Source organism: Pyrgilauda ruficollis, unplaced genomic scaffold (assembly GCF_017590135.1).
Source record: "Pyrgilauda ruficollis isolate IOZ18807 unplaced genomic scaffold, ASM1759013v1 scaffold357, whole genome shotgun sequence".
Classification (NCBI taxonomy): Eukaryota; Metazoa; Chordata; class Aves; order Passeriformes; family Passeridae; genus Pyrgilauda; species Pyrgilauda ruficollis.
This window is the reverse complement of record NW_024525012.1, coordinates 19,651-45,510: the sequence shown is the minus strand read 5'-3', so window position 1 is coordinate 45,510 and position 25,860 is coordinate 19,651. Positions and strand designations below refer to the sequence as shown.

General features: G+C 49.0%; 1 protein-coding gene across 1 annotated transcript; it reads right to left on the bottom strand.

Moving 5' to 3' along the window:
* Positions 1 to 2,175: 2,175 nt before the first annotated feature.
* On the bottom strand, positions 2,176 to 24,943 carry LOC121357896 (stress response protein NST1-like). The gene is made up of 8 exons (XM_041475594.1): positions 24,831 to 24,943; positions 17,287 to 17,356; positions 15,323 to 15,391; positions 14,630 to 14,680; positions 13,697 to 13,864; positions 12,995 to 13,159; positions 12,482 to 12,637; positions 2,176 to 2,414 (listed from the first exon to the last, which is right to left on the bottom strand). Exons 2-7 carry the CDS (start codon positions 17,345 to 17,347, stop codon positions 12,525 to 12,527), a joined length of 627 nt encoding a protein of 208 aa, XP_041331528.1. The 5' UTR covers positions 17,348 to 17,356; positions 24,831 to 24,943; the 3' UTR covers positions 2,176 to 2,414; positions 12,482 to 12,524.
* Positions 24,944 to 25,860: the final 917 nt, after the last annotated feature.

The following is a 25,860-nucleotide window of genomic DNA, read 5'->3' as shown; positions in this document are numbered from 1 at the left end:
GAGGTGTTCAAGGCCAGGTTGGATGAAGCAATCTGGTCCAGTGGAAGGTGGCCCTGCCCATGGCAGCAGACTGGAACTGAATAATCTTTAGGATTCCAACCCAAGCCATTCTATGATCCTGGATTTGCCCCTCCCTGCCCTCATTCAGCAGCAGCAGGTTGACATGTTCCTTTTGCAGCCATTTACTGCAAACATAGCGACTGAATTAACTTTGCTCTGGATGTTGCCTGCAGCCTCCACCAGCTCCAGCTGGGCTTTGGTTTTCCTAAACACATGAACACACACTCGGGTCAGATTCCTGAATTCCTCCTCCTTAGCTTGTCCTCGCTTCCACCTCCTGGTCGTTGTGTTGTGGCCCACCCCTGTCACTTGTCCCTGAAGGCAGCACAGCCCCACTGCCAACGCAGGCCCCGCATCCCCCTCATCAGACACGGCACAGCACAGGGTGAGTTTTGGGTGGGCAAATGCTCCCCACCAGAGTGTCCATTCCAGACCTCAGTGTCCAGTCTCTCCAGCCACGTCCAGTGCCTGGGTTCATGGAGTGCCCTGCTCTGGGGTCTGCCAAGGGCTGGGTGAGGAGGGAGCTGGGGCAGGGCTGATGCTGCTGCTACACCGCTGCTGAAATCGGCAGGAGGAAGGAGAAAACCACAGAACAAACAGACCAATAAACTCGAGTGAGTGCCCAGATCTGAAAGTGGCTGACAGAAGAGGCTGGAGGGACGGTCAAAGCCCTGGGGCACCTTCTCAGACTGGCCATACCACCAAGGCCATAGACCACCCTCCTCAAGGCTGCACCTGCCTGTCTGAGATCCCTGTCAGGGGACTGGCACAGCAGCACACACCTGCAGGAACGTGTCCTGGCCCTGCAGAGCCACACAGCTCAGCTGGCATGGGTGGGTTTTATCTCCTGGGAACTTCCCAGCCCAGCACAGCTTCTGCCCAGCTCTGCCCATCTGCCCTCAGCCCGGTCCAGCCCATTCTGGGTGAGCCCCATGGCAGTGCCTGCTCTGGGGTGCTCCAGTGTCACCATTGAGCAAGAAATGACACAAATCCACCAGCAGGCTGGTTTGCACAACAGCAGCAGCTTTTAATATGCAAGTTCTTTTATAACTAGGTTCAATACATTCTACTCGATTGGTTAATTAACAAAACATTTTTCTCACAAACAGAGAAGAACAGAAAAAGAGAGTAGGAAAACACCACCTGAAGGCTGTTTATACTAACAAGTTATCATTGTTTCTCTACAACTCCCTGAAATCGCACAAGTCCATTGTGAGAAAACAAATCCCGTTTTTTTGCTCTTTGACCAGGCTGTCACAGCCACACTCCAGCCCTGGGGGCACTCACCCCACAGCCCTGGGGCACTCACTCACCCCACAGCCCTGGGGGCACTCACCCCACAGCCCCGGGGGCACTCACCCCACAGCCCCGGGGGCACTCACCCCACAGCCCCGGGGGCACTCACCCCACAGCCCCGGCCCCCCTGAAGGGCTCAGCAGCTGCAGAGGGGCAGGGAGGGAGCTCAGCCTCCACATCAGCCCCAGGCTGCAGCTCCCATGGCAGGGCAGACGGAGCTCAGTGACAGCGCAGAACTCCTGCTCCTGGCTCCAGAAGGCTGCCTCTGCCCACCCAGTGCCAGCTCCTCTGTCCAGGCCAGCACAGGGGACACAGGGGCCTGGCCAGAGCTGGTTCCTGCAGGAGCAGCTTCCTCTGGATTCCACCTGCAGGCACAGAAACGCTCCCTTGCTCTCCTCCCTGGACATCCTTTCCCCAGCTGGGTGTCCTGGCTGGCTGGGCTGGCTTGTCCTGCTGCCCCAGCCCCTGCTGCCCAAGGGCCCTGAGCTGGCTCTGCTGCTCTGCACACACCAGTTCTGCTGCTGACCATGGCCCGGGCTGCAGGGAAGCAGCAGCTCCAGGGGGAAGGTTCCAGAAAGGCTCTGGGCACTGAGGCTGACAGGGGCACCCCAGGGTCTGCAAGTTCTCTGTGTGGGAGCTGAGCTTGTGACCCCCTGAGCCCTGCCAAGGGTGGGGCTGCACCTCCAACTCCAGAGGAGATGTGACAAATGGGAGCAGAGACAATAATTCCTGCTGGATTCTTTCTTGTGTTTGCTTATACAGGTGAGCTGGATCCATATGTAGAGGAGGTGTTTTGTGTTAGTAACACTGGCAGAGTGATAAGAATAATATTTTTAAGCTGAAAATAATATTTCATGCATAACACACAATGAGAAAAAAGAGACATGTATGATCAGAAGAGCATCTGAGTTTTTCAGAGGATGAGAGACTCATTGATGTTCCATGTGTCCTGTTGAATTACTTTCCTCAGGGCTTCCTTGAGATGAGAGATGACCATCTGTCCTGGTTTTGCATCAGGAAGTGATTCAAAGAGAAGCTGCTGGCAGTTTCCTCCGTGTCTGACAAAAAAAAACAAACAGTAATTAACTCTGAGAATTGACAATCTGTTGAAATCTGAGAAAGCTGATACGCCTCTGTGAACACCCATGTGAAAAAAGAAAAATCCTGGGAAATCCCTCTTTCTTTTCTGGTCCCAAAGAGGTGACAAGGCCCCCGTGCTGGCCTGGCTGGGCCGGGCCCAGCGGATGCAGGACAGAGAGAGGGAGGCCATCGGCCCCTGAGCCCAAGCCTGGCTGCTGAGATCCTACCTGTGAAAAACGCCAATCACTTGTTTTTAACATTTTAAAAGTTTAATAGTAATAAAATGGTTACAAAAATAGCAATATAATTAGAGTAACAAAAATTTGAACAATTGAGATTAGGACAATATGAGACAAGAAGAACAAAGAGTTATGGATATCCGGGTACCTTTTCTGGGCAAAATAAGGCCGAAAAAGGACGCAGGTTAACAGAGGATTAACCCTTAAAAACCATAGCCTGTTGCATATTCATATACTTCATATATGATGCATAAATTCCATTCAAACAAAGGATTCTGTCTGGTCAGTATCAGCTTCTTCCTCTTAATCCTAACGGTGTCATTATGGCTGAGCAAGGTGGGAAGAAGTTTGTTTCTCCTGATAAAAGAGCAATAAATTCTCTTTCTCTGAAGGATTTAGGTGTCCTGTGGCTGCTATCTGGTGCGCGTACCTCAATCCTTCCTAAAAAAACCATAACACATACATAGTTCCTATTTTAACTACAAAAGTTACCTTTTAACTATAAAACTACATTTACCACACTGTTAAAATGTTAATACAGCACTACAAATCAATACAACATAATACATCTGCATAGAGCCATACAATATGCACTTTTCACACCAGCCATTCCCTCCCCGCCTTGCACAGCTGCCAAAAAAACCCAGAGGTGGCTCTGCAGCCTGAGCAGAAAAAAGCCCCGGGCCAGACCAGCTCGGCCAAGATTCCACCAGCGCTGAGATTCGCCCGCAGCTGCCGGGCAGGAGGAGGAGGAGGAAGAGGAGGAGAAGGCATCAGCCCCACGCTGGTGCTGGCTGCTGAGTTCTGGCCTGGCTGCTGAGATCCTGGCCATCCCCAGCCCAGCCCAGCTCCACCAAAAGCTTTTCTGCAGCCCCCCGGTGAGATATTAACCCTTTCACTGCATCAGTCCCTCCCTGAGTGAGAGAGCAGGATGAAGTTCAGACACATAAAGAAACAACATGAAGATACTGAGGCCAGTGAAGAGGAAGTCAGACCCCAGATGGGAAGGATGAGGAGATGTCTTTGTCTTGGGGCTGAAATCTTCTTGTAAAGCTATGGAGAAGAATATAATTGACCAATCAGACCTTTTTCCCTATAACACATTGAAGAATTATGGGGGGGTGGATTGTTCAAACCTGTGTTGAAGCAGGCAAATGCTGAAATAGCTGTGAATTTAAAAAGTTTGAACACAGAGAGAGAGGAGACATGAGACTCTGTGCCCTGAGGCAGAGAAGAAGACCTCTGTTTCCAGATATTATCTGAGATAAAGAGAACCTTTGCTCTTGAACAGCTCATCCTTAAAATAGTCACCCCATAAATGTGACATGGTCCATAAACCCAGCTGTGGAAAAGATGGGAGGGACTCCACGATTGCTGATTTCCTGGGTGGCTGCTATTCCTGAAAATTAGAAGCCATGAGAGAACTTTTTTCTAGTGGAGCAGTTTCCATAAACTTAACAAGAGGGACTTCTCTCCCTAAGTGAATTGTAGAAAGACTATTCTAGAAGTGCTAAACTGACTGAATTGTTTCTGTGCATTGGGAGTGGGAAAGAAAAGGTTGTGGGGGGAGGAGAAGTGTTCTAAAAGTTTTATTCTGATTCTCATTCCTCTTTCTTTTAGTTACTGTTAATAAAGGTTTCTTTACATCCTTTTCAAGTTTTGAGCCTGCTTTGCCTTCCTGCCAGTCCTATCTCACAGCAGGAAATGAGTAAGGGTATTCTAGGGGTTCACTGGTGCTTGGCCAGCACTGAAACCCACCACGTTAATTGCTGAGCTGGCTGGGAAATCTCAAACTGGCAAACCAAACCCACTACAATGAACTACTGGTACGAAGCAAGAGAGGAGCTTGGATCCGTGGTTCTGCTTCTCGGGTGACCGGAACAGCCGGAGAAAAGCCAAGTGTTTGTCATTTTATAATAAAGATTTTGCGTTGTTTGTACGAGTGCAATTTTGTGCTCGAGTTTTGGATCTGGGTGTGAACCTTGGGTCACGTGTGAGTGTAAAATGTGTCACAAGAGGTGGTATTGCACAGCCAGTGGTGAGAGTGCCTGGTGCTGGGAGTGTAAAAGAGGGGAATTAAGGACCAGAAATCAGACCTTTAATTTCTTAATTTCTCTAGGACATGGGGAAATAGGCAGCCCAAGAAAAGGAAAAGCTTGGTGGGAGGCATTGATTGAATCACACCAGGCAGAAATAATTAAAATAGTGTGTGGGAGACAGTATTTGGTTCCTAGATTTGGATGTATCTGAGGAGGACTGGGAAAAGACACGTGAGAAGTGTAAAGTTAAGATTTGCATTGAAGCTAAGCAAGAAGAGAGACAAAAAGGGGTGTAAGGGAGGTTTTGGGATAAACTAAAAGTTTTATTCTGATTCTCATTCCTCTTTCTTTTAGTTACTGTTAATAAAGGTTTCTTTACATCCTTTTCAAGTTTTGAGCCTGCTTTGCCTTCCTGCCAGTCCTATCTCACAGCAGGAAATGAGTAAGGGTATTCTAGGGGTTCACTGGTGCTTGGCCAGCACTGAAACCCACCACGTTAATTGCTGAGCTGGCTGGGAAATCTCAAACTGGCAAACCAAACCCACTACAATGAACTACTGGTACGAAGCAAGAGAGGAGCTTGGATCCGTGGTTCTGCTTCTCGGGTGACCGGAACAGCCGGAGAAAAGCCAAGTGTTTGTCATTTTATAATAAAGATTTTGCGTTGTTTGTACGAGTGCAATTTTGTGCTCGAGTTTTGGATCTGGGTGTGAACCTTGGGTCACGTGTGAGTGTAAAATGTGTCACAAGAGGTGGTATTGCACAGCCAGTGGTGAGAGTGCCTGGTGCTGGGAGTGTAAAAGAGTGGAATTAAGGACCAGAAATCAGACCTTTAATTTCTTAATTTCTCTAGGACATGGGGAAATAGGCAGCCCAAGAAAAGGAAAAGCTTGGTGGGAGGCATTGATTGAATCACACCAGGCAGAAATAATTAAAATAGTGTGTGGGAGACAGTATTTGGTTCCTAGATTTGGATGTATCTGAGGAGGACTGGGAAAAGACACGTGAGAAGTGTAAAGTTAAGATTTGCATTGAAGCTAAGCAAGAAGAGAGACAAAAAGGGGTGTAAGGGAGGTTTTGGGATAAACTAAAAAATGGGACACAAGGCAAGCAAGGAGAAAGTCCCCAGGAGAAAGGGAAGCAAGAAAGCATCAATAAAGATACCTTCCGATAGCCCCCTTGGGATGAAATTGGCACAGTGGGAACATAAACCTGACACCAAGAATAAAAATATAATGTATCATAAAAAAATGATACATTATTGTATGATAGAATGGACTAAAGAGGAGATATACATGGAGCTTTACACATGGTTCCTTTGAGAGAGGGATGTGCCAAGCATTGAACATTTTTGTGAATGCTAAAGAAGCAATCACTCAGGAACAGAAGGATTCTGCCACTTGCTGGAGGGGAAGCCTCTCTGGGGGAAGAGAATACATTTAAATAAAAAGAAGCAAAAAACTGAGACCCCTTAGATTATCAATCTCCTCCATATCCACCAGCACCCAATGTACCCCCTCCACACTCTGATGGACCCAGCAAGAATACCAGGGGAAGAGCGGTCCAATGAGAGGAATCAAAAAATTGGGAGACCAAAAAATTGAGAGGACCAAGAAGTATCACTACACTCCCTCCAGGAAGTACCCTTGGGAAGGGCACAAGGGGAATTGGGTTTGTAACTGCCCCACTTATCTCCTCTGAAGTGAGGGCCTTTGAAAAAGAATTAAAAGCTCTACTAGAAGATCCTATTGGATTAGCAGAACGAGTAGACCAATTTTTGGGACCCAATGTTTATACTTGGGACGAAATGCAATTTATAATAAACCTTTTGTTTACACACAAAGAAAGACAAATGATCCCAGCAGCAGGGATGCAGGTATGGGAGAGGGAACATGCAAACAGACCCCCTGGGGAGGAGAAAATGCCATTACAGTGCCTGATTTACATCCCATACAGTGGCAACGATAACCGATAACCCCAGGGGAAGGCAAAACATGGCAGAGTATAAACATTAATTACCAGGAGAATTAGGGAGGCTGTTCCCCAAACTCAAAATGCCCATAAGGCATTTGCTGAACACCAAAAGAAGGAGGAGACTCCAGCTGAATGGCTGGAGAGGTTAAAAAGAAATATGAGACCGTACTCAGGAATGGACCCTGACAGAGAGGCTGGACAAGCTCTGCTAAAAGTGACCTTTGTCACTCATGCTTGGCCAGACAGAAGAAAAAATTTAGAAAGATTAGATGAGTGGCAAGACAAAGGACTAAATGACCTGTTAAAAGAAGCCCAGAAGGTATATGTACAGGGTGATGAAGAAAAAGCAAAGACAAAAGCTAAAATAATGGCGGCTGCTCCTGCTGAGGCAAACTTGCCATTTGCCCAAGGAGCCATTCCCACAAGGAAATGAGGCCCGGGAGGACAAGGGGAACAGAGCTCCCTGGGAAAAACGCCATAAAGAGGGAAAAAGGGAATTTAACAACCAGGGCCCAATCTGTCATTATTGCAAAGAAATTGGACATTTAAAGTGGAACTGCACACAGAGGGAAAAAGACCTGAAAGCCTTTAAGGAGGTTTGAGAAATGGATGAATAGGGGTGGTCAGGGGCTCTGTCTCCTGAGGTCAAAATATCAGCAGGAGCCCTTGATAACTCTAAAAGTAGGCTCCCAGAAGGAGGAATTTGAATTTCTAGAAGATACAGGGGCTGAGAGGACATGTGTCTGTAAAATTCCAAAAGGATGCAAAAAAAGCCAAATTCAAGTAGTAGGGGCAAAAGGAGAAGAATTTAAAGCACCAATTATAAAAATTGAATAGTTAAGGGAACAAAAAAAAGTAGGAATGGGGGATGGTTTATTAGTACCAGGGAGAGAATGTAATTTGCTGGGGAGGGATTTGCAAGTGCAGTTTAGTATCAAGGTGCCTCCAGGGGGAGAGAAAATGGGAGAAGACAAAAAACAAAATGAGGAAACAGTTTGGCCCAAGCCTGGAAATAGGGGCAAGTTAAACATAATGCCTATAATAATCAAAACAGATTGCCTGATTCGAGTAAGGCAACACCCAGAAAAGAGCTGCAAACAGTAATTCAAGAAAGGATTAAAGATGGAATTTTAGAGCCATGCATGTCTCCCCAAATACCCCATATTACCAGTAAAAAAATCAAATGGGACATGCAGGCTTGTCCAAGACCTGAGAGAAATAAATAAACAAACTAGAGATCAATGTCCAGTGGTGCCCAATCCCTACACACTATTGAGTAAAATTCCCCCATGGCATTGGTGGTTTAGTGGGACAGACCTCACAGATGCCTTCTGGACCTGTCCCCTAGCAGGAGAAAGCAGAGATATATTTGCTTTCAAATGGGAAGGTCCCGATACAGGGAGAAAGCAACAATTCAGACAGACCAAATTACTCCAAGGATTCACTGAATCCCCTGAGCTATTTGGACAAGCCTTAGAAGAAGTACTGCAATGTTTCCCCAAAGTACCAGAGGTAAAACTTATCCAACATGTTGATGATTTACTTCTCTCAGGGGAGGATAAGGAAAAAGTCTGAGAATTCACCATATTGTTACTAAATTTTTTTGGAAACCAAGGGCTTCGAGTATCAAAAGAAAAACCTCAATTAGTGGAGAATGAAGTAAAATACTTAAGGCATATAATGAGCCAGGGGAGTAGGTTATTGAATCCTAAAAGGATCACAAGAATAACCTCACTTCCCCAACCAAAAACTACAAAGGAAATCAGAAAACTTTTTGGGCTGGTTGGGATATTTATTGTAGGATATGAATAGAAGCATACACCCAAGCTGTTGAATTCCTCTATGAAAAATCAGTAAAAGAGGAAATGACGTGGGAAAAAGAAGATTTACAGAGAAAGTTTAAAACAAAAATTGATTATTGTCCCTGCTCTAAGTCTTCCTGCTTTAGATAAACCTTTTTACCTATTTGTAGGTGTGGAAAATAGGGTAGCCCATGGAGTCCTAGCCAAGAATGAGGGGGGGTCCAAGAAACCAGTGGCTTATCTGTCAAAATTGATAGACCCTGTTAGCAGAGGGTGGCCAACCTGTATCCAAGCAGCTGCCTCCACTGCCTTACTAGTAGAAGAAAGCAGAAAATTCACTTGGGGGGAAATTAAAAATGCACACCCCACATGCAGTCAGAAATATTTTGAACCAGAAAGCTAAGAAGTGGCTCACTGATTCTCGAGTACTAAAATATGAAGCAATTTCAATAAACAAAGATGGTCTGGAACTAACTACAGATAAGCATCTCAACCCTGCCCAGTTTTTGTATGGAGAACCAGTGGAAGAGCTATTGCATGATTGCTTAGAAATTATAAACTATCAAACCAAAGTGAAAGAAGATGTGACAGACCAACCCCTTCAGGGGGAAATGATTATACATCGATGGCTCCTCGAGGGTGAATCAGGGGCAGTGAATGTCAGGATATGTATAGCAGATGAGAAGTTAATAAATACAGAAAAAGTAGTAAATAAAGTAAATTAGTAATTTTAGTATATTAGTAAATACAGAAAAGAAAAGTTATCCCCCAGCTGGTCAGCTCAAGCATGTGAATTGTAGGCTTTGAAAGAGGCCCTCAAAATATTAACACAAGAGAGGGGGATTGTGTATACTGACTTTGAGTACGCCTTCAGGGTGGTGCATACCTTTGGGAAAATCTGGGAGGAAAGAGGACTGCTAAATTCAAAAGGGAAAGGATTAATTCATGAAAGGCTTACCTCAGAAGTATTAGAAGCCTTACAATTGCCAGAGGAAATTGCTGTTGTGAGTATTTGGGGGCTATGAGAAAGGGACCACCTTAGAAATAAGAGGGAACAACTTAGCAGACTTAGAGGCTAAAAATGCAGCCGAGTCAGGGGAAGAGAACGTGATGATGATACTGACCCCTACTGAAGAAATTCAGGATACACCAGTATTCAGTGAGACAGAGGAAAAGAAATTCCTTGAAATAAGAGCAAAAAATACAACAAAGGGAAGTGGGTGTTATCTTACGGGAGACAGTTAAATGAACCATTAGCCAAGAAAATATTAGAGAGCAGGCATAGTAAGACTCCTTGGGGTATCCAAGCGCTGAGTGATTAGTTCCTGAGAAACTGGGGTTGCATGGGAATTTTTGGAATAGCTAAGCAAGTAACTGAAAAGCAAATAACTGTGCAATATGTCAAAAAGTAAACAGAAATGCCATGAGGGGAGCAGGCTGAGGAGGGTAAGAATTACAACCCTTTCAAAGCATCCAAGTAGATTTCACTGAACTCCCTCAAGTACAACGGTGATAATTTTTGCTAATAATAGTAGATCATCTAACCCACTGGGGAGAGGCAGTACCAACAGTTAAAGCTACTGCCAATATGATATGTAAAACTCTCCTAGAACTCATCATTCCCCAGTATGGAATAGTAAACAACATCAACGCAGATCGAGGAACCTATTTCACATCAAAAATACTATGGCAGGTGGTCCAAGCTCTGGGTATAGAATGGGAATTACACACTCCATGGCATCCACAAAGTTCAGGGTGGGTTGAAACGATGAATCAAACTCTCAAGAGAACTCTAAATAAACTGATGATTGAAACCCAAATGTCATAGGTAAAATGCCTACCCCTAGCCTTGTTGAGAATAAGGACACAACCTAGATCAGATTTAAGGATTTCACCCTATGAAATGATGTTTGGCTTACCCTTTCTGATTTCACCAAAGAATGTTGCCACTTATGAAGAAGGGGAGGACAGAGTCAAGAAATATGTTCTGTCTAAAGCACAAACCTTAGAGGAACAGTGAGGAAAAGGGATGCTCCCTCAGACTGCTACCTTAGATTTCAAAATTTATAATGTCAATCCTGGGAATTGGGTAATGGTTAAACCATGGAAAGACCAACCTTTAACCCCTCAAAGGGAAGGTCACTTTCAGGTGTTGCAGACCACTGAATCAGCTGTATGAACTGCAGAATGAGGATGGACCCATGCTAGCAGCAGCAGCAGAACCCCGTGACTAGAAAGTCATCGAAGGACTGAAAATTACTCTAAATGAAACTCACAAGGTCAGTGTGGCAAGTAAACCACAAGCAACTGCACATCAATCCAGACTAGGAGGGAGTTCCCCGTGGGCTTTCTAGATTTTTTTGTATTCCCATAGGCCAGAGGCTTTCCAAACTCTGGGGCAGTGGTTTGCTACTTCCCCAGTCAGGGTCATCAGGATTATCTAGATTAACAAACACGGGGTCCATAGGTGATCCTAGAATTTTTGGTTTTGCCTGTGACCTACAAAAAGAAAAACCATCAGCTGTCCCTGCTGAGACATTTGCCAGATTTATTCCTGGTCACATTCCCTGCTTAAAGCACCCTAGGGCAAAACACTCAAGCTAGGTACAATGTCAGTGTGAAAAACTGTGGCCAGCTCTGGCATTGTAGCTCGCCCAAGCGGCAAGTGGGTTGCAAAATTTGTCAAGAGAAAGGGAAAAGTTCAAACACAAATGGAGGGCAAGTACGAATTCTAACTCTTTGTTGTGGAGTTGAATGGATGCTCCCCAGTACTCATGAGCTATTACAAGCTGAGTGAGAGGCTGTAGTAAATCAAAAACAGGGACCATATTTTGAGTGTAGACAACAGCTCCATATAGTGGGGAGGGAGTAAGACCCTATTGAGCTGTGAATACCAGAACTGCACCAAAGGGGAAAGTGCCTGAGAGATGGGAGAAGGCTGGGACTGGGTCTGTGCTCCTGCCTGGCACTGGGTCTGTGATCCTGGCTGGCAAAGGGTCTGTGCTTCTGCCTGGCACTGGGTCTGTGCCTCTGCCTGGCACTGGGTCTGTGCTCCTGCCTGGCACTGAGTCTGTGGTTCTGTTTGTTGTTGCTGCCACTGTTGCTTGTTTGCCTTGTTTTACATATATATCTTAGTAAAGAACTGCTATTCCTTTTCCCGTATCTTTGCCTGAAAGCCCAATAATTTTGAAGTTATAATACTTTGGAAGGAAGGTGGTCACATTTTTTTATTCCAAGGCAGGTTGCCGCCTTCCTTGGCGGCATCTGTCTTTCAAAGCAAGACAAAGGGAGATGAATTTCCCTGCAGGAGACCTCTCTGGTTTGCCATACAGTGGGAGGGGCTGTAGCTGCAGGGCTACACTGGTCCCATCTGCTGTAGGGATGCACCTTCCCCACCACAGCCCAGATGCTCCTTGACTATTTCCTGGTGCCAACTGAAACTTCCCCATTGCAATATTTTCAGAGTGCCTTAAAATCTGCTCATTGTCCACAGTAATTTCCAGGTTTTGATATTTCTCAGGATGTGTCCCCTAATAGACACTTTGGAGGGGGATCCAAACAGTTACCAACTATCTGCTCTGAGACCACTCTCACACTCCCCTCCTGCCCACTCCATTCTCTTAACTAGTTCTGTTCTCATGTCTCCAAAAGGAAATAGTAAATCAGGATGTGTGATAATTCTGTTTCCCAGACAGAGAGTTCCTGGCTCAAACTTCTCTGAGGTAGGTCCAAGGAGTACTAAAATCTGGTCAAAGAAGGTCACCCCTGTGACCCAACTGATCCCACCCCAAAGGCCAGGCCTTCTGCTGGGCTCTGGAAGGGGTTCTGCAGGCAACGTGCTCAGGGCAGAGACCTCCAGTGGCCTCACCTCTCTCAGGGATAACACATCCCATCCCAAGGGTTCCCAAGAATGGCTCACACAGTGGTTGGCCTGTAGAGCAGCTTTTGCCTTCAGACAGATGGAAGTCTGCTTAATAATAGCCCTGCTCACCTTGTTACTTCTCCTGGTCTGCTCTGAGAAGCTGAAACTCATGCTATGATGACTCTGGCGATTTCTGCAAACGCTCTTCCAGAGTTTCAAATCTTTGTGAGAGCTGCCGGAATTGGCTAATCAACTCAGCAATTGGATTTTCCTCCTCTTTCTTTGCTGTGAAGAAAGAACAATGCCACTGGGTGACTAATGATTCCTTCTTGAGGGGGAGACAAGCTCTCTGACACGAGGATACCCAAAGGCTCCGGTTTAATGTCCCTGACAGAGGGTCTCTGCTCGCAGAGACACATCCAGGCTCTGATCAGGGAAGCTCCTCTCCCTGCTGGTCATCAATAGGAAAACATTGATCTCACATGTGCCCCAGCATGGGACCAGGAGCGGGGCAGCAGGAGAAGAGCACTGGGGAAAGGGAGAGAGACGGGGACAGGACTTCAAGGGGGGACCCTTGGCAAGTATCAGGCAAGGAGAGAACTCCCAGCACAGAAAAGTCTGCTTAGCAATGGCCCCGCTCACCTTGTTTCTTCTCCAGCCTTGCTCGGAGCTGACGCTCACGCTGTCTGGACTCCTCTAATTCATTGAGACATTCCTGCAAGGCTTTCAGTGTTCTCATGTGCTCCTGGGAGGCTTCATCTCTCTTCGATTCTGAGTCTTTTGTGGTCTTCTCCTCATTCCCCCTTCCTGTAGAAAAGGATTGGTGTCAGTGGGCAATGGACATTGCTCGTTTGATGGGGAGAGCACCCATCCTGCCTGAGGATGATCAAATCCTCTGTTTTAAAGTCTCCTCTTGAGAGTCTCTTCTTGGGTCTTCGACAGGTTGGTTTTTGGTTTCCTCTCCTCCTGGTTGTGCTGGGAAAAGCCCTCTGCTGGGACATCACTGCACCCTAGGATCCTGGGCATCTGCATAGGGATGGGCAATATAACAAAGGACTGGCTGGAGGCCTTAGCAAATGGGAATTTATGGACAGGTGGGATTGCTCAATCTGACTCCACTGGGCCCTCATGCACAATAGACCTCTGGATCTCCTTCCTGCTTGGCAGGGTTTAGTATCCAGGTAGTGTGGGCAAGGACTGGCACTCACCTGCACAAAGGCTTCTGCCTTTTGTCCCTGTAGCTAAGGCCAGGGTGAGATTCCTCCTTTAGTGTTCAAAGACAAGCATCAGGCAATGTGAGAACTCCCAGCACAAAAAAGTCTGCTTGGCAATGGCCCTGCTCACCTTGGTTCTTCTCCAGGTATGCTCTGAAGAGCTCCCGTTCATGCTGTCTGGACTCCCGTAATTCTTTGAGACAATCCTGCAAGGCTTTCGCTGTTTCTTTGAGCTCCTGGGAGGTTTCATCTCTCTTATATTCCAGCGCTTTCATGGTCTTCTCCTCATTCCCCCTTCCTGTAGAAAAGGATTGGTGTCAGTGGGCAATGGACATTGCTCGTTTGATGGGGAGAGCACCCATCCTGCCTGAGGATGATCAAATCCTCTGTTTTAAAGTCTCCTCTTGAGAGTCTCTTCTTGGGTCTTCGACAGGTTGGTTTTTGGTTTCCTCTCCTCCTGGTTGTGCTGGGAAAAGCCCTCTGCTGGGACATCTCAGCACCCTGGGATTCTGGGCATCTGCATAGGGATGGGCAATATAACAAAGGACTGGCTGGAGGCCTTAGCAAATGGGAATTTATGGACAGGTGGGATTGCTCAATCTGACTCCACTGGGCCCTCATGCACAATAGACCTCTGGATCTCCTTCCTGCTTGGCAGGGTTTAGTATCCAGGTAGTGTGGGCAAGGACTGGCACTCACCTGCACAAAGGCTTCTGCCTTTTTTCCCTGTAGCTAGGCCCAGGGTGAGATTACTCCTTAATTGTTCAAAGCAAGGAAAGGAAACCCCAGAAGGGATGTGCTATGTCTTTGAAAATGTTACCAATTGTGAAGAACAGCCCCCACTAGAGCAGGATGTGTCCCTGATCAAAGAAGGTCACCCCTGTGACCAAACTGATCCCACCCCAAAAGCCAAGCCTTCTGCTGGGCTGTGGGAGGGGTTCTGCAGGCAATGTGCTCAGGGCAGAGACCTCCAGTGGCCTCACTTCTCTCAGGGATAACACATCCCATCCCAAGGGTTCCCAGGATGGCCACAGACAAGAGCAATGGGATCCAGCACACTTACTGATTGCTTCAAATATCATTTCTACACCTTCCTTAGCCAGAAAGCCAGCACCTGCAGATACTGGACATCAGGTACACATGAAAATAAAATCAAAACCAAAACAGAACATTTAACACAGACCCTTCCGCAAGGAACTCCAGCACTGCACTGAGCAGGTTTTAGGGCAGAACACATCCCACAGCTGGCCCAGGAGCCAAGAGGCCCTGTGGAGCAGGAGCCCCACAGCAGTGCTGGGGGGTTCCTGACCCTCGGGACCCACTGAGGCTCTCGTGGGCCAGGGAGCTGCCTCAGCTGGCACAGCACTCAGGCACCACACAGGTGCCTCAGTCCCACCAGAGCACAGCCACCCACGAGAGGGTGAGACTCTTCTGCCTCTCACTCCAGGAGTGGAGAGGGACCTCCCAGGACCCTTCACTGTCCCTTGGCACATTCACAGCCTGACCCTCAAAGCCCTGCTCAGCAACACCCCCCACTAGAGTAGGATGTGTCCCTGGTCAAAGGAGGTCACCCCTGTGACCAAACTGATCCCACCCCAAAGGCCAGGCCTTCTGCTGGGCTCTGGAAGGGGTTCTGCAGGCAACGTGCTCAGGGCAGAGACCTCCAGTGGCCTCACTTCTCTCAGGGATAACACATCCCATCCCAAGGGTTCCCAGGATGGCCACAGACAAGAGCAATGGGATCCAGCACACTTACAGCTTTTGTAGAACATCTTTTCTGCACCTTTCTGAGGCCGATAGTCATCATCGTCATCATCATCAGATACTGGACATCAGGTGCACATGAAAATAAAATCAAAAACAAAACAGGACGTTTAACAAGGACCTTTCCCCAAGGAACTCCAGCACTGCACTGAGCAGGTTTTAGGGCAGAACATATCCCACAGCTGGCTCAGGAGCCACTCCTGTGGAGCAGGAGCCCCACAGCAGTGCTGGGGGGTTCCTGACCCTCGGGACCCACTGAGGCTCTCGTGGGCCAGGGAGCTGCCTCAGCTGGCACAGCACTCAGGCACCACACAGGTGCCTCAGTCCCACCAGAGCACAGCCACCCACGAGTGTAGCATCCCATGAACTTTCCCACCTTGGTCAATCCCCAAGCCCTCAGCCCTGGAAACATTAACGACATACCATACAGTCATCCCTCCCAAAGGGAAAAACACTCTCCCCCACGGACTTGGTGTTGCAACTTCCTCTGGTTTCTCCTTTCCCTGTCACTGGCTTGGTACCCGTGGTGGCCACCCCCCTACCCCTGGTGGCCAGGCCCCTCTGCCCACCCCTTAGCTCTGCCCCCGACCCTATGCCCTTTATAAGCTGCCTGCTCCACGTGGTTCATCCTCTTTCCCTGGCTTTGTCCTTCAGCGACCGTGTTACCCCGCTGGAATGAAACCTTGCAAAAGAGCCTTTCTTGCCTCTGTCGCTGAGCCAGCTGCAGTAAGGGTTGAGTGGAGGTTTGACTGCATTGCCTGAACATTAACTCAGCTTGCCCTTCGACAGGAGAGGCTTGCAGGGGACAAGAGATAGGCAGCAGCACCTAGCACTTTAACACCCGCATTTTCACACAAGAGGGTGAGACCCTTCTGCCTCTCACTCCAGGAGTGGAGAGGGACCCCCCAGGACCCTTCAGTGTCCCTTGGCACACTCACAGCCTGACCCTCAAAGCCCTCCTCAGCAACACCCCCCACTAGAGCAGGATGTGTCCCTGGTCAAAGGAGGTCACCCCTGTGACCAAACTGATCCCACCCCAAAGGCCAGGCCTTCTGCTGGGCTCTGGAAGGGGTTCTGCAGGCAACGTGCTCAGGGCAGAGACCTCCAGTGGCCTCACTTCTCTCAGGGATAACACATCCCATCCCAAGAGTTCCCAAGGATGGCCACAGACAAGAGCAATGGGATCCAGCACACTTACATAGTTCCTCAAATAGCATTTCTACACCTTTCTCAGCCAGAAGGCCAGCAGGGGGAGTTTCTTAAATATCCTCTTCTGCACAGCTGGCTGCAGAAAGCAGGGCTCTGCTGACCCTTCCAGCAAAGCTGCCTGTCCCTTCTGAGTACATCCATCAGAGCAGCAGGTGGCTGTGGGAGGGGGGTGCGGGGAGTCCAGCAGGGCCCATTGGGGCACTGCAGCCTCTGCTGTGGAGGGGCTCTGGTCCCAGCACTGAACACCTCTGGTGGCTGGAGTCTGATGGCCAGAGAGCCTCGGGAAGGGTCAGAACGGGGAGTTTCTTAAATATCCTCTTCTGCACAGCTGGCTGCAGAAAGCAGGGCTCTGCTGACCCTTCCAGCAAAGCTGCCTGTCCCTTCTGAGTACATCCATCAGAGCAGCAGGGACGAGGTGAAGGCAGAAACAGGGACTGCTCAGGAGTGAGGAAAACTCTGCTCAGGGCACACCTCGCTGCCGTGCTCTGCTCTCCCTCTCCTTGCACCCAACACCCCCCACTAGAGTAGGATGTGTCCCTGGTCAAAGGAGGTCACCCCTGTGACCAAACTGATCCCACCCCAAAGGCCAGGCCTTCTGCTGGGCTCTGGAAGGGGTTCTGCAGGCAACATGCTCAGGGCAGAGACCTCCACTGGCCTCACTTCTCTCAGGGATAACACATCCCATCCCAAGGGTTCCCAAGGATGGCCACAGAAAAGAGCCATGGGATTCCATGAGTCCACACTTACTTCTGGACTCCATTTGGCCTCCAGGGTAATGCTGCCATGAACTCCTTTTTCTTGTGGCCATTAGGTTCACCTGAAAAGAAAAAGAAAAATTAAAAAGAGGAAGCTTCACTATGGTATTTCCCCTTAGGATTGAAAAAATGCTTTTAAGAACTTTCTTGGGACACATATATCCCTCATACTACTCAAACCTCTGATCTACTCAGGGTTTTTAAATTTACTGATTTTCCCTTCCATCACTGTCCAAACAGATCTTTAGCTCTTTCCAGGATATTCAGTCCTTGTTTCTTGTCTCCTGTATCCTTTTCTCTAGGTTCACTCTGCAATGCAAGGGAAAAGAGGGGCAAAATCTCTGTGGTGAGCCCAGCACTAGAGAAGATAACGCAGTTGATAAGATGTTCTGTTGCACTCCCAGCTAGTCCCTAACCCATCTTGTCTGCCCTGGAGCTCTGAGAATTTTCACAGACACACACATCATCTTCCTTGGTCAAAATTAGGACCTTCTGCTTTTGCAGAGTGCAGAATCTGGTGTTCAACCCCAGCCACAATTTTCCACAGAGGTAAGGGACCATTTTCCATTCCTTCAGACTCAAATCCTGGAGGTTATCCTGACCAGCTATGAAGAAATCAATGGAGAAAGGACAAGTGACCTTGGCTGGCTGCCAGACACCCACCAAACTTCTCTCACTCCCCCTCCTCAACTGGACAGGAGGAAAAATCACGACTGAAGAGCTGACCTAGAGCCTGGGACATCCCTCTCCAGTTGCCACCACGGGCAAACCAGACTCGACTTGGGGACGATTGCTTTGCTTTCTGAGCAATTCCCAACAGAGCAGCAAGCCGAGTAACAAAGAAAAAACTGAAACCACCTCAGTGCCGCTCTCCCCTCTCCTGGCTATGAACACACCCGGTGCAGGTGGCTGGGCCAGCTGCAGTGCCAGATGCAAGCTGAGCTCAGGTGGGAGCCCGAGACAAGAGCTCGTGAACTGCCAGCAAAGGACAACAAAGAGCACCAAGAGTGGTGGCACAGCTGGGGAAGGGACACCGAGAGACCCAGCAGGAGCCAAGGGCTTGGGAGGAAGAGCCAGGCCTTGGGCATGCAGACTGTGAGGGGATAAAACTGAGGGGCTCCCTTGCTGGGGGAACAGCTCACGCTGTTCCTGTGTCACTGCACTGGGAATAAATGGCTTTATGGAATCAGACAGCTGAGACTGCTCTGGGAAACCTGGGCTGGAACCAGGGAGGACACAGGGGCTGGCTGTGGGAGGGGGGTGCGGGGAGTCCAGCAGGGCCCATTGGGGCACTGCAGCCTCTGCTGTGGAGGGGCTCTGGTCCCAGCACTGAACACCTCTGGTGGCTGGAGTCTGATGGCCAGAGAGCCTCGGGAAGGGTCAGAACGGGGAGTTTCTTAAATATCCTCTTCTGCACAGCTGGCTGCAGAAAGCAGGGCTCTGCTGACCCTTCCAGCAAAGCTGCCTGTCCCTTCTGAGTACATCCATCAGAGCAGCAGGGACGAGGTGAAGGCAGAAACAGGGACTGCTCAGGAGTGAGGAAAACTCTGCTCAGGGCACACCTCGCTGCCGTGCTCTGCTCTCCCTCTCCTTGCACCCCATTTCCCTGGGCTGTCTGCTCCTTGTGACTTTCTGTTTTCTTTGCCCAGGGCCATGTTCCAGAGAAGGAGGAGGACCTGGACTGAATTAAGGAATCCCTTGCCAAAAGCTGCTGCATGTCCAGAAAGCTTTCCTGGTGTTCAGGGGGAGGATAGACCCGAGTGAGGAAAAGAGATCCACTGAGGATTAGAAATAGAGAAGTGCCAGCAGGGACCCAAGAGAAGTCACAGCCCCAGGGCCCATGGCTCTGCCACGGGTCTAACTGAAGGTCAGACAGGAGATGCCAGGGCTGATTTCCCAGCACTGAACCCTGCTCTATCTCCTCCCACTACCTTTTCCTGTTTTGCTCTAGTCTGAAAGGAGGGAAAGCATATAAGTGGCATAAAACGCTCAGAGTTGGAGGGCTTTTCTCCTGAAAGCTGAGCAACAGTGTGATGGCTTCTCAAACAGTAACAGTGAGTAGATGATGTGCACATGGAGCTGTCCTGGATGTGCCTCTGCCATTGATAACTGATGAACACAGACATTACCTCAGGTCACTACTCATGGAAAGATGGTTGTGCTTCCAGGGATGGGTCACCCCGCTTCTCACACTCAGAGACACATTGTTCTCTCTGGCCCTCATATTTGGAAGGAGCACTGACAACTGGTTTAGACAGGAAAATTATTTTATGCAGGGCCAGATCTGCACTTCTGAGCCAAAGCTGAAGCTTTGAGGGGGAAAAAGGAAAGGAAAGGAGAAAGACAGGAGAGGGGAGGAGAAGGAAAAGGAAAAGGAAGGAGGGGGGACAGGGGTGAGAGGAGACAGAAAAATTTGGCAAAAAAAAACAAAACAAAAAAAACCCCCAAAAAAAACAAAAAAAAAAAAAAAAACAAAACAAAAAACAAAAAAAAAAAACAAAAAACAAACAAAAAAAAAAAAAAAAACAAAACAAAAAACAAAAAAAAAAAACAAAAAACAAACAAACAAAAAAAGAAGAAACTCTCTCTTTTGCATTGTCAGTGATGGCTCTGTTGCCCAGAGACCAACAGAGTCTGGTCTGCCAACAGATGCCAAATAAATTAGACATTTTGAATTATGCATTGAGTGTAACACAACATTAATACCAGTATTTGAGTTAAATCCAGGAGGATTGTATGAGTGATGGTGAAATCTCATTATGCTTTTTCTGGGGTGCTAAGGTGAGCTAATAATATAAAATATAAAAATTAAAAGAATAAGTTCTACTCACTCCGTGAAATAATTTTTCATTATATATTCAGACTAAAAATTTTTCTGATCAGCCAAGATCAAAGAAACAAACAATTGGCCATAATGTATTCATGGCATCCAGGCTGTGCCTAATCAATACGCTACTTACTTTTTACTTTTCTCCCATTTAAAGTGTAGCAAGAGTCATGGCAACAATTTTTGCTATCAGACAAAAAACCCATGAAATAAATAAGGCCTGAATTGACCATTTTTTCTCTTTGTAGGAATGAATTAGGAGCTGGATTAGTGTCTGTAGACTGTGAGCGGGAAGGGACAATGGACTTTGAGTGGGAATTCTGTGAAATATTAACTTTGTGGTCCCTCACCCTCTGCAGCACAGCTGGGCCTTGATGAGACACAGACACTGAAAGCCCTGGGGGCTCCGGAGGGCAGCAGGGCTCCTTCAGACCTCAGCACAGCCCAGTGAAGGCCCCAGCATGGCCCAGGGAGCTTTTCCCACTCAGTCCCCTCTGGCAGAACTGGACACAGCGCTTGAGGCGCTCAGCAGTGCCCAGCCCAGGGACGGGCGCTGCCCGGGAAGCCGTGTGAGGAGCGGTGTCACTGCTGCGGATTGCCAACAGCGATTCCACGCGCCTTGCCCAGAGGGACGGCTGCTGACTGTGCAGATTGCTCTGCTGCAGACACTCCTGTTCGGGCAGGGCCATGCTTTTGTTGTGGTTTTGTTGGTGCAGACACTGATATTCTTAAGGAAATCCCACTGGCACCTGAAGCACAGCTGGAGGATTGCCACCTCAGTGACTAGGTTAACAAGGTTAGGTTAACAAGGAAGTGAGTTTTTTGGGAGGTTGTGGTCAAACCAATTAGTGCTCACATTTGAATATTGGCACCTGGTGTGGACGTTGGAGACATGGATATGCCTCTGAGAACACAGGGGGTTAAAAGCAGAGAACTCCCAGAGGAACTCCCTCTTGGTTTGGTCCGTGAAAGAGGTCAGGTCTCCCCTGCCCAGCCGCGGGCTGGGGGAAGGAGGGGAAGCCATGCGGCCTAAGCTGAGGCAGGCCGGAGCCCCTGCAGGACAGAGGGGTGGAGGAACGCTGAGAGGCATCGGGCAGCACCCCCCTTTCCTGGGGGAGAGAGAGAGAGAGAGATAGAGAGCCTGTGCCGCCTTGAATTTGATATCATGTGCTGGCAGCATGGCCGAGAAGGAGAAGGGGGGGGGGTGCAGGGAGAAAGTGCCCGGCCGCCATAAGAGTCCTGAGCAAGCAAAGCCTGAGATTTTAACCCTTTTCTTAGACAATGAAGGCTTTGCGAACATTAACCCTCCTTGATTTGAATGAGAAGAGAGACAGACATGACATAGAAGGAAATGGGCAAGTGTGGTGGAGGTCTGAGCAAGTGAAGGATGTCAGAAGAAGATAAAGAATCCTAGGTGGGAGGAGATGATGGAGTGGCCTTTGGCTGGACGTTTCTTGCATAGCCATAGACAACCAATTTCATGTAACACAAAGACTGCATTTAGGGGGAGGCAATGGCTTACAGCCAAGAGAGTGCAGTGATGTTATGTGAAGGAGTGCGTGAACAGAGACGGCTGAGGAGGGTGTGGTGGTGCCCTCTGTCTTCAGTGAAGAAGATCTCTGTTCTCAAGATCCCTCGGCCCCAGGGTGTGAATTTGAGGGGGACTGGTGTCCCGAAAGTAAGAGACTGTTGCTTTTTTGGAACTGGGCAAAGCATCCTTAAAAGGGGAACGCAGGGAGAAAGTGCCCGGCCGCCATAAGAGTCCTGAGCAAGCAAAGCCTGAGATTTTAACCCTTTTCTTAGACAATGAAGGCTTTGCGAACATTAACCCTCCTTGATTTGAATGAGAAGAGAGACAGACATGACATAGAAGGAAATGGGCAAGTGTGGTGGAGGTCTGAGCAAGTGAAGGATGTCAGAAGAAGATAAAGAATCCTAGGTGGGAGGAGATGATGGAGTGGCCTTTGGCTGGACGTTTCTTGCATAGCCATAGACAACCAATTTCATGTAACACAAAGACTGCATTTAGGGGGAGGCAATGGCTTACAGCCAAGAGAGTGCAGTGATGTTATGTGAAGGAGTGCGTGAACAGAGACGGCTGAGGAGGGTGTGGTGGTGCCCTCTGTCTTCAGTGAAGAAGATCTCTGTTCTCAAGATCCCTCGGCCCCAGGGTGTGAATTTGAGGGGGACTGGTGTCCCGAAAGTAAGAGACTGTTGCTTTTTTGGAACTGGGCAAAGCATCCTTAAAAGGGGAACCCTAGAAGCAGCTCTGGTCCATGTGCAGTGGTGAGAGCACTGGATGTGGAAAGGAAGAAGCCACGAAGGCAAATGTTCTCTGGGCGGTGCCAAGCGTGACATGGAAACAAGACAAGAGGTTTCAACTGTGTTTCCTGGGGCAGCCTATGGTACAAGGAAGACTCCTCTCCCCTTGATGAACTGAGAATTGATTATCTGAGGGATGGTAACTGGATTGAGAATCTAAGGTTTTATCTCATTGTGCTGTGGTGGAAATTAGGGGGAGGACGAGGAATGTTTTGGAAGGTTTTCATTCTGAGTTCTGTATGTGTTCCTTTTCACATATGCTAAGTTAATAAAGTTTTTTCCTTTATTCCTAAGCTGAAGCCTGCTTTGCTCTACTTCTGGTCACATCTCACAGCAGCCACTAAGAAGAATATATTTTCATAGAAGCACTAGCATTGTGCCAGTGCCAAACCATGGCAGTGACCCACCAGGGCCTGAGTGCCACAGCCCCAATGTCGCTGGGCAGGTGTGGTGTGAATGTGCTGGGCAGGGGTTCAGCCCTTCCCCTGGCTGTGCTCCTGCTCACACAGCCCTGGGAGCTGTTGGCTTGCTTTGCTGCTGGCTCGTGTGCTCCACCTCCCTGTGCTGCCTTTTCACCCTGCAGCTCGGTCAGTTCAGCCGAGAGCCTCAGGAGAGGAGTGCTTTACTCCTGGCTCTTGGAGGGACCATTCCTGCCCTTGGAAGAGGCTGCCCTGTGAAGTGATCAGATTTCCTGAGAGGCATTTACGGGAAATCAGCGTCAAGCCGAGAAAGGAGGTGCTGGGGGGGAGGGAGCAGCCCATGGGGGTGGGAACCCTCCTCAGCTGCTGCTGGCCCTGCCACCACCTGGCTCAGCCCATCAAAGTCTTCTCTGGAGCCTCAGCCCTGTGCTCTGCTGCTGGCCTCAGTCCCTGCCCTTGGTGCCTGGACCCCACTATTTCCTGGCTGTGACAGCCCAGGCTGGCCCTGATGAGCACATCCCTGACCAGCCCTTCCCTGTGGGGCAGGACCGGGTGCCCGTGAGCATCCCCCTGTTCCCCCACAGGGCAGCTCTGCTGGGTCATCGCTCCCAGCTCCCCCAGGCTGCCGGAGCCCTGTGCTCTGCCTGGCCATGGGTGCCAGGGCAGCTGTCATTCCCACGGGAACCTGCTCACTGCCTGGAGACGCCTCCAGGCTGCCCCAGAGCTCTTCTGCCAACTCTCCCTGATGATCAGGGGGTTTCTGAGCTGCCAAAGCAGTGCCCCCCCTCTCTGACCCCTCCACTGCTCACTCACACTAGTCAACCTCTGCCCATCCTGTTGAGGATCTCCAGGTGTGCCAGCTGCTCCTCACACCTCCCATCCTCATCCTCCCTGACACTCCTCTGGCAGAGCCTCTCCCCTCCCTCTGCATTCCACCAGCACTCAGGCACAGCCTTCCAAGCCATCTAGGGATGGGTTTGGACCCGAAAAAAATTATGTAGGCAGCTTCTGAGATCAAAACAAGCAATTTTGGGCTCTCTGGGGTTCAGAAACTCCCATTCAGGAGCATTTGGGCTCAGAAACTGGAAGTTTGGGAGCTCTGGAGTCCCAAACAATGATTTAGAGAGATTTTGGGCTCTGAACAAGCCCAAACTTTAGGCAACATTGGGGTTGAGAAACACCAATTTAGGGAGCATTTGGCTTAAAACCACTGACTGGGGGAACTTTTGGCCTCAGAAAGTCCCCCCTAGGCAGCTTTTCAGCTCAAAATTCCAATTTAGGGAGCTCTTGGGCTCAGAAGCACGTTTAAGGAACTGCAGTACTCAAAACGGGATCTCGGGAAGCCTTGTGCATCAGGAAAAGCAACTTGGGGAGCTTCAGGTCCCAGAAACACCAATTTAATGAGCTTTGGGGCTCAGAAAAATCAGTGCCCAGAGACTTGCGGCTAAAAAGCAGCAATTTAGGATACTTTGGGGCTCAGCAATACCATTTCAAGGTGCTTCTGGCCTCAGAACCAGGCATTTGGGGAACTTCACACCTGAGAATACAGAAGTTTCAGGAGTACTGGGGCTCAGAAAAGCCACCTGGGGACTTTTTGGGACCTGAAACAGCATTTGGGTTCAGAAATACTGATTTAGGGAGCACTGGGGCTCTTAAACACCAATTTAGGGACACGCAGACCTACAAAACCCTGATTTGGGGAGTTCAAGGCTGAGAAAAAATCCTGTCGGGAGCTTTGGGAATCAGGGAGAGTGATCTGGGGATATTTTCAGACCAGTAGCAACAATTTAGAGAGCTTTTGGGCTCTGAAAAGAACCCAGTTTAAGCCGATTTTGGGCTCTGGAGTCCCCACTTAGGGAGCTTTGGTGCTCCAAACCAGCGATTTCGGGAGCTTTTGGGCAGAGAAACATCAATTTCGGGAGCAGAAGGAGCAAACCGCGGGGAAACAGGAGAGGGGCTGGCGCTTACCTGGGACAGGGCTGGGCAGAAGCAGCTCCGCGCCGGGCTGTGAGCGCCGGGGGCTCCGCTCGCCCGGGTATATCCCACCCTGCCCGCCCCCGAGCCCACCCCCGCGGGCTCCTCCCTCCCCTCCGCTGCTCCTTTCTCGCTTTGACGCTGATTTCTCGTAAATCCCTGGAAACTGAAAGTGGAAATGCTCCGGTCAGGAAGCGGCTCCTTGGGCTGGGGGGGAATGGGCGCAGCCAGCGGCCCCTCCCTGCTCCTGGAGCCTCCCGGGGCAGCGGGAATGCGCCGGGAGGGCACCGGGGGCACGGGGAGCGACCCCCGGGGCTGATGGCAGACGGGGCACAGGGCTGCAGTCAGGAGCGCCAGGGCTCTGGACACTGGATTTGGGAACTTCATGGCGTAGAAACCCCTAATTATTTAATTTTGTTTGGCCTTTTATTTGTGATTAGATAATTGGGCAAACATAACATTAACACTGATTTTGTGAAGTTTTTGTCTCGGGAAAAAAAAAAAAAAAAAAAGAAAAAAAAAAAAGAGGGAGTTCCAAGTCTCAAAGAAATCAATTTAGGGATATTTTGAGCTCAGAAACAGCAATTTAGAGAGATTTTGGGCTCAGAGACATGCATTTAAGGATATTTTGGTGTCTGAAACACCAATTTAGGGAGCTGAGAAACACTAATTTAGGGAGGATTTGGGCTCATAAATATCAACTGAAAGAGTTTTTGATGTCCCAAATCAAAACCCTGTTTAGGGAGGGCTGGAATACAAGTATGGGGAGGCCTGGCAGACTGACTATACCCCAAACCCAGCAGGGCAAGTACTGTGTGCCTGTGGTGGTGAGAACAACGGCTGGATGACTGCAGACAGAGCCTGTGTCCCATGTCTCTGCCTGGGACACTGTCCTGGGCTCGGAAAATGAGTGTTATTGGCACACAGTGCCCCATGAAAGAATTTAATCAGAGTGTGGGACTCATTTCCAAAACAACCTTACAGACACCTGGCCAAGAAGGAGACACTGAGTGGATTTATGACA

What these genes read in the sequence shown, in the direction of transcription:
- LOC121357896 (XM_041475594.1), bottom strand. Translation starts at nt 17,347, where the DNA reads ATGGCCACAAGAAAAAGGAGTTCATGGCAGCATTACCCTGGAGGCCAA. An exon ending in AAAGATGTTCTACAAAAGCT is followed by an intron (nt 14,681 to 15,322) that starts GTAAGTGTGCTG and finishes CAGTATCTGCAG; the next exon opens with GTGCTGGCTTTCTGGCTAAG. An exon ending in AATGATATTTGAAGCAATCA is followed by an intron (nt 13,865 to 14,629) that starts GTAAGTGTGCTG and finishes CCTTTTCTACAG; the next exon opens with GAAGGGGGAATGAGGAGAAG.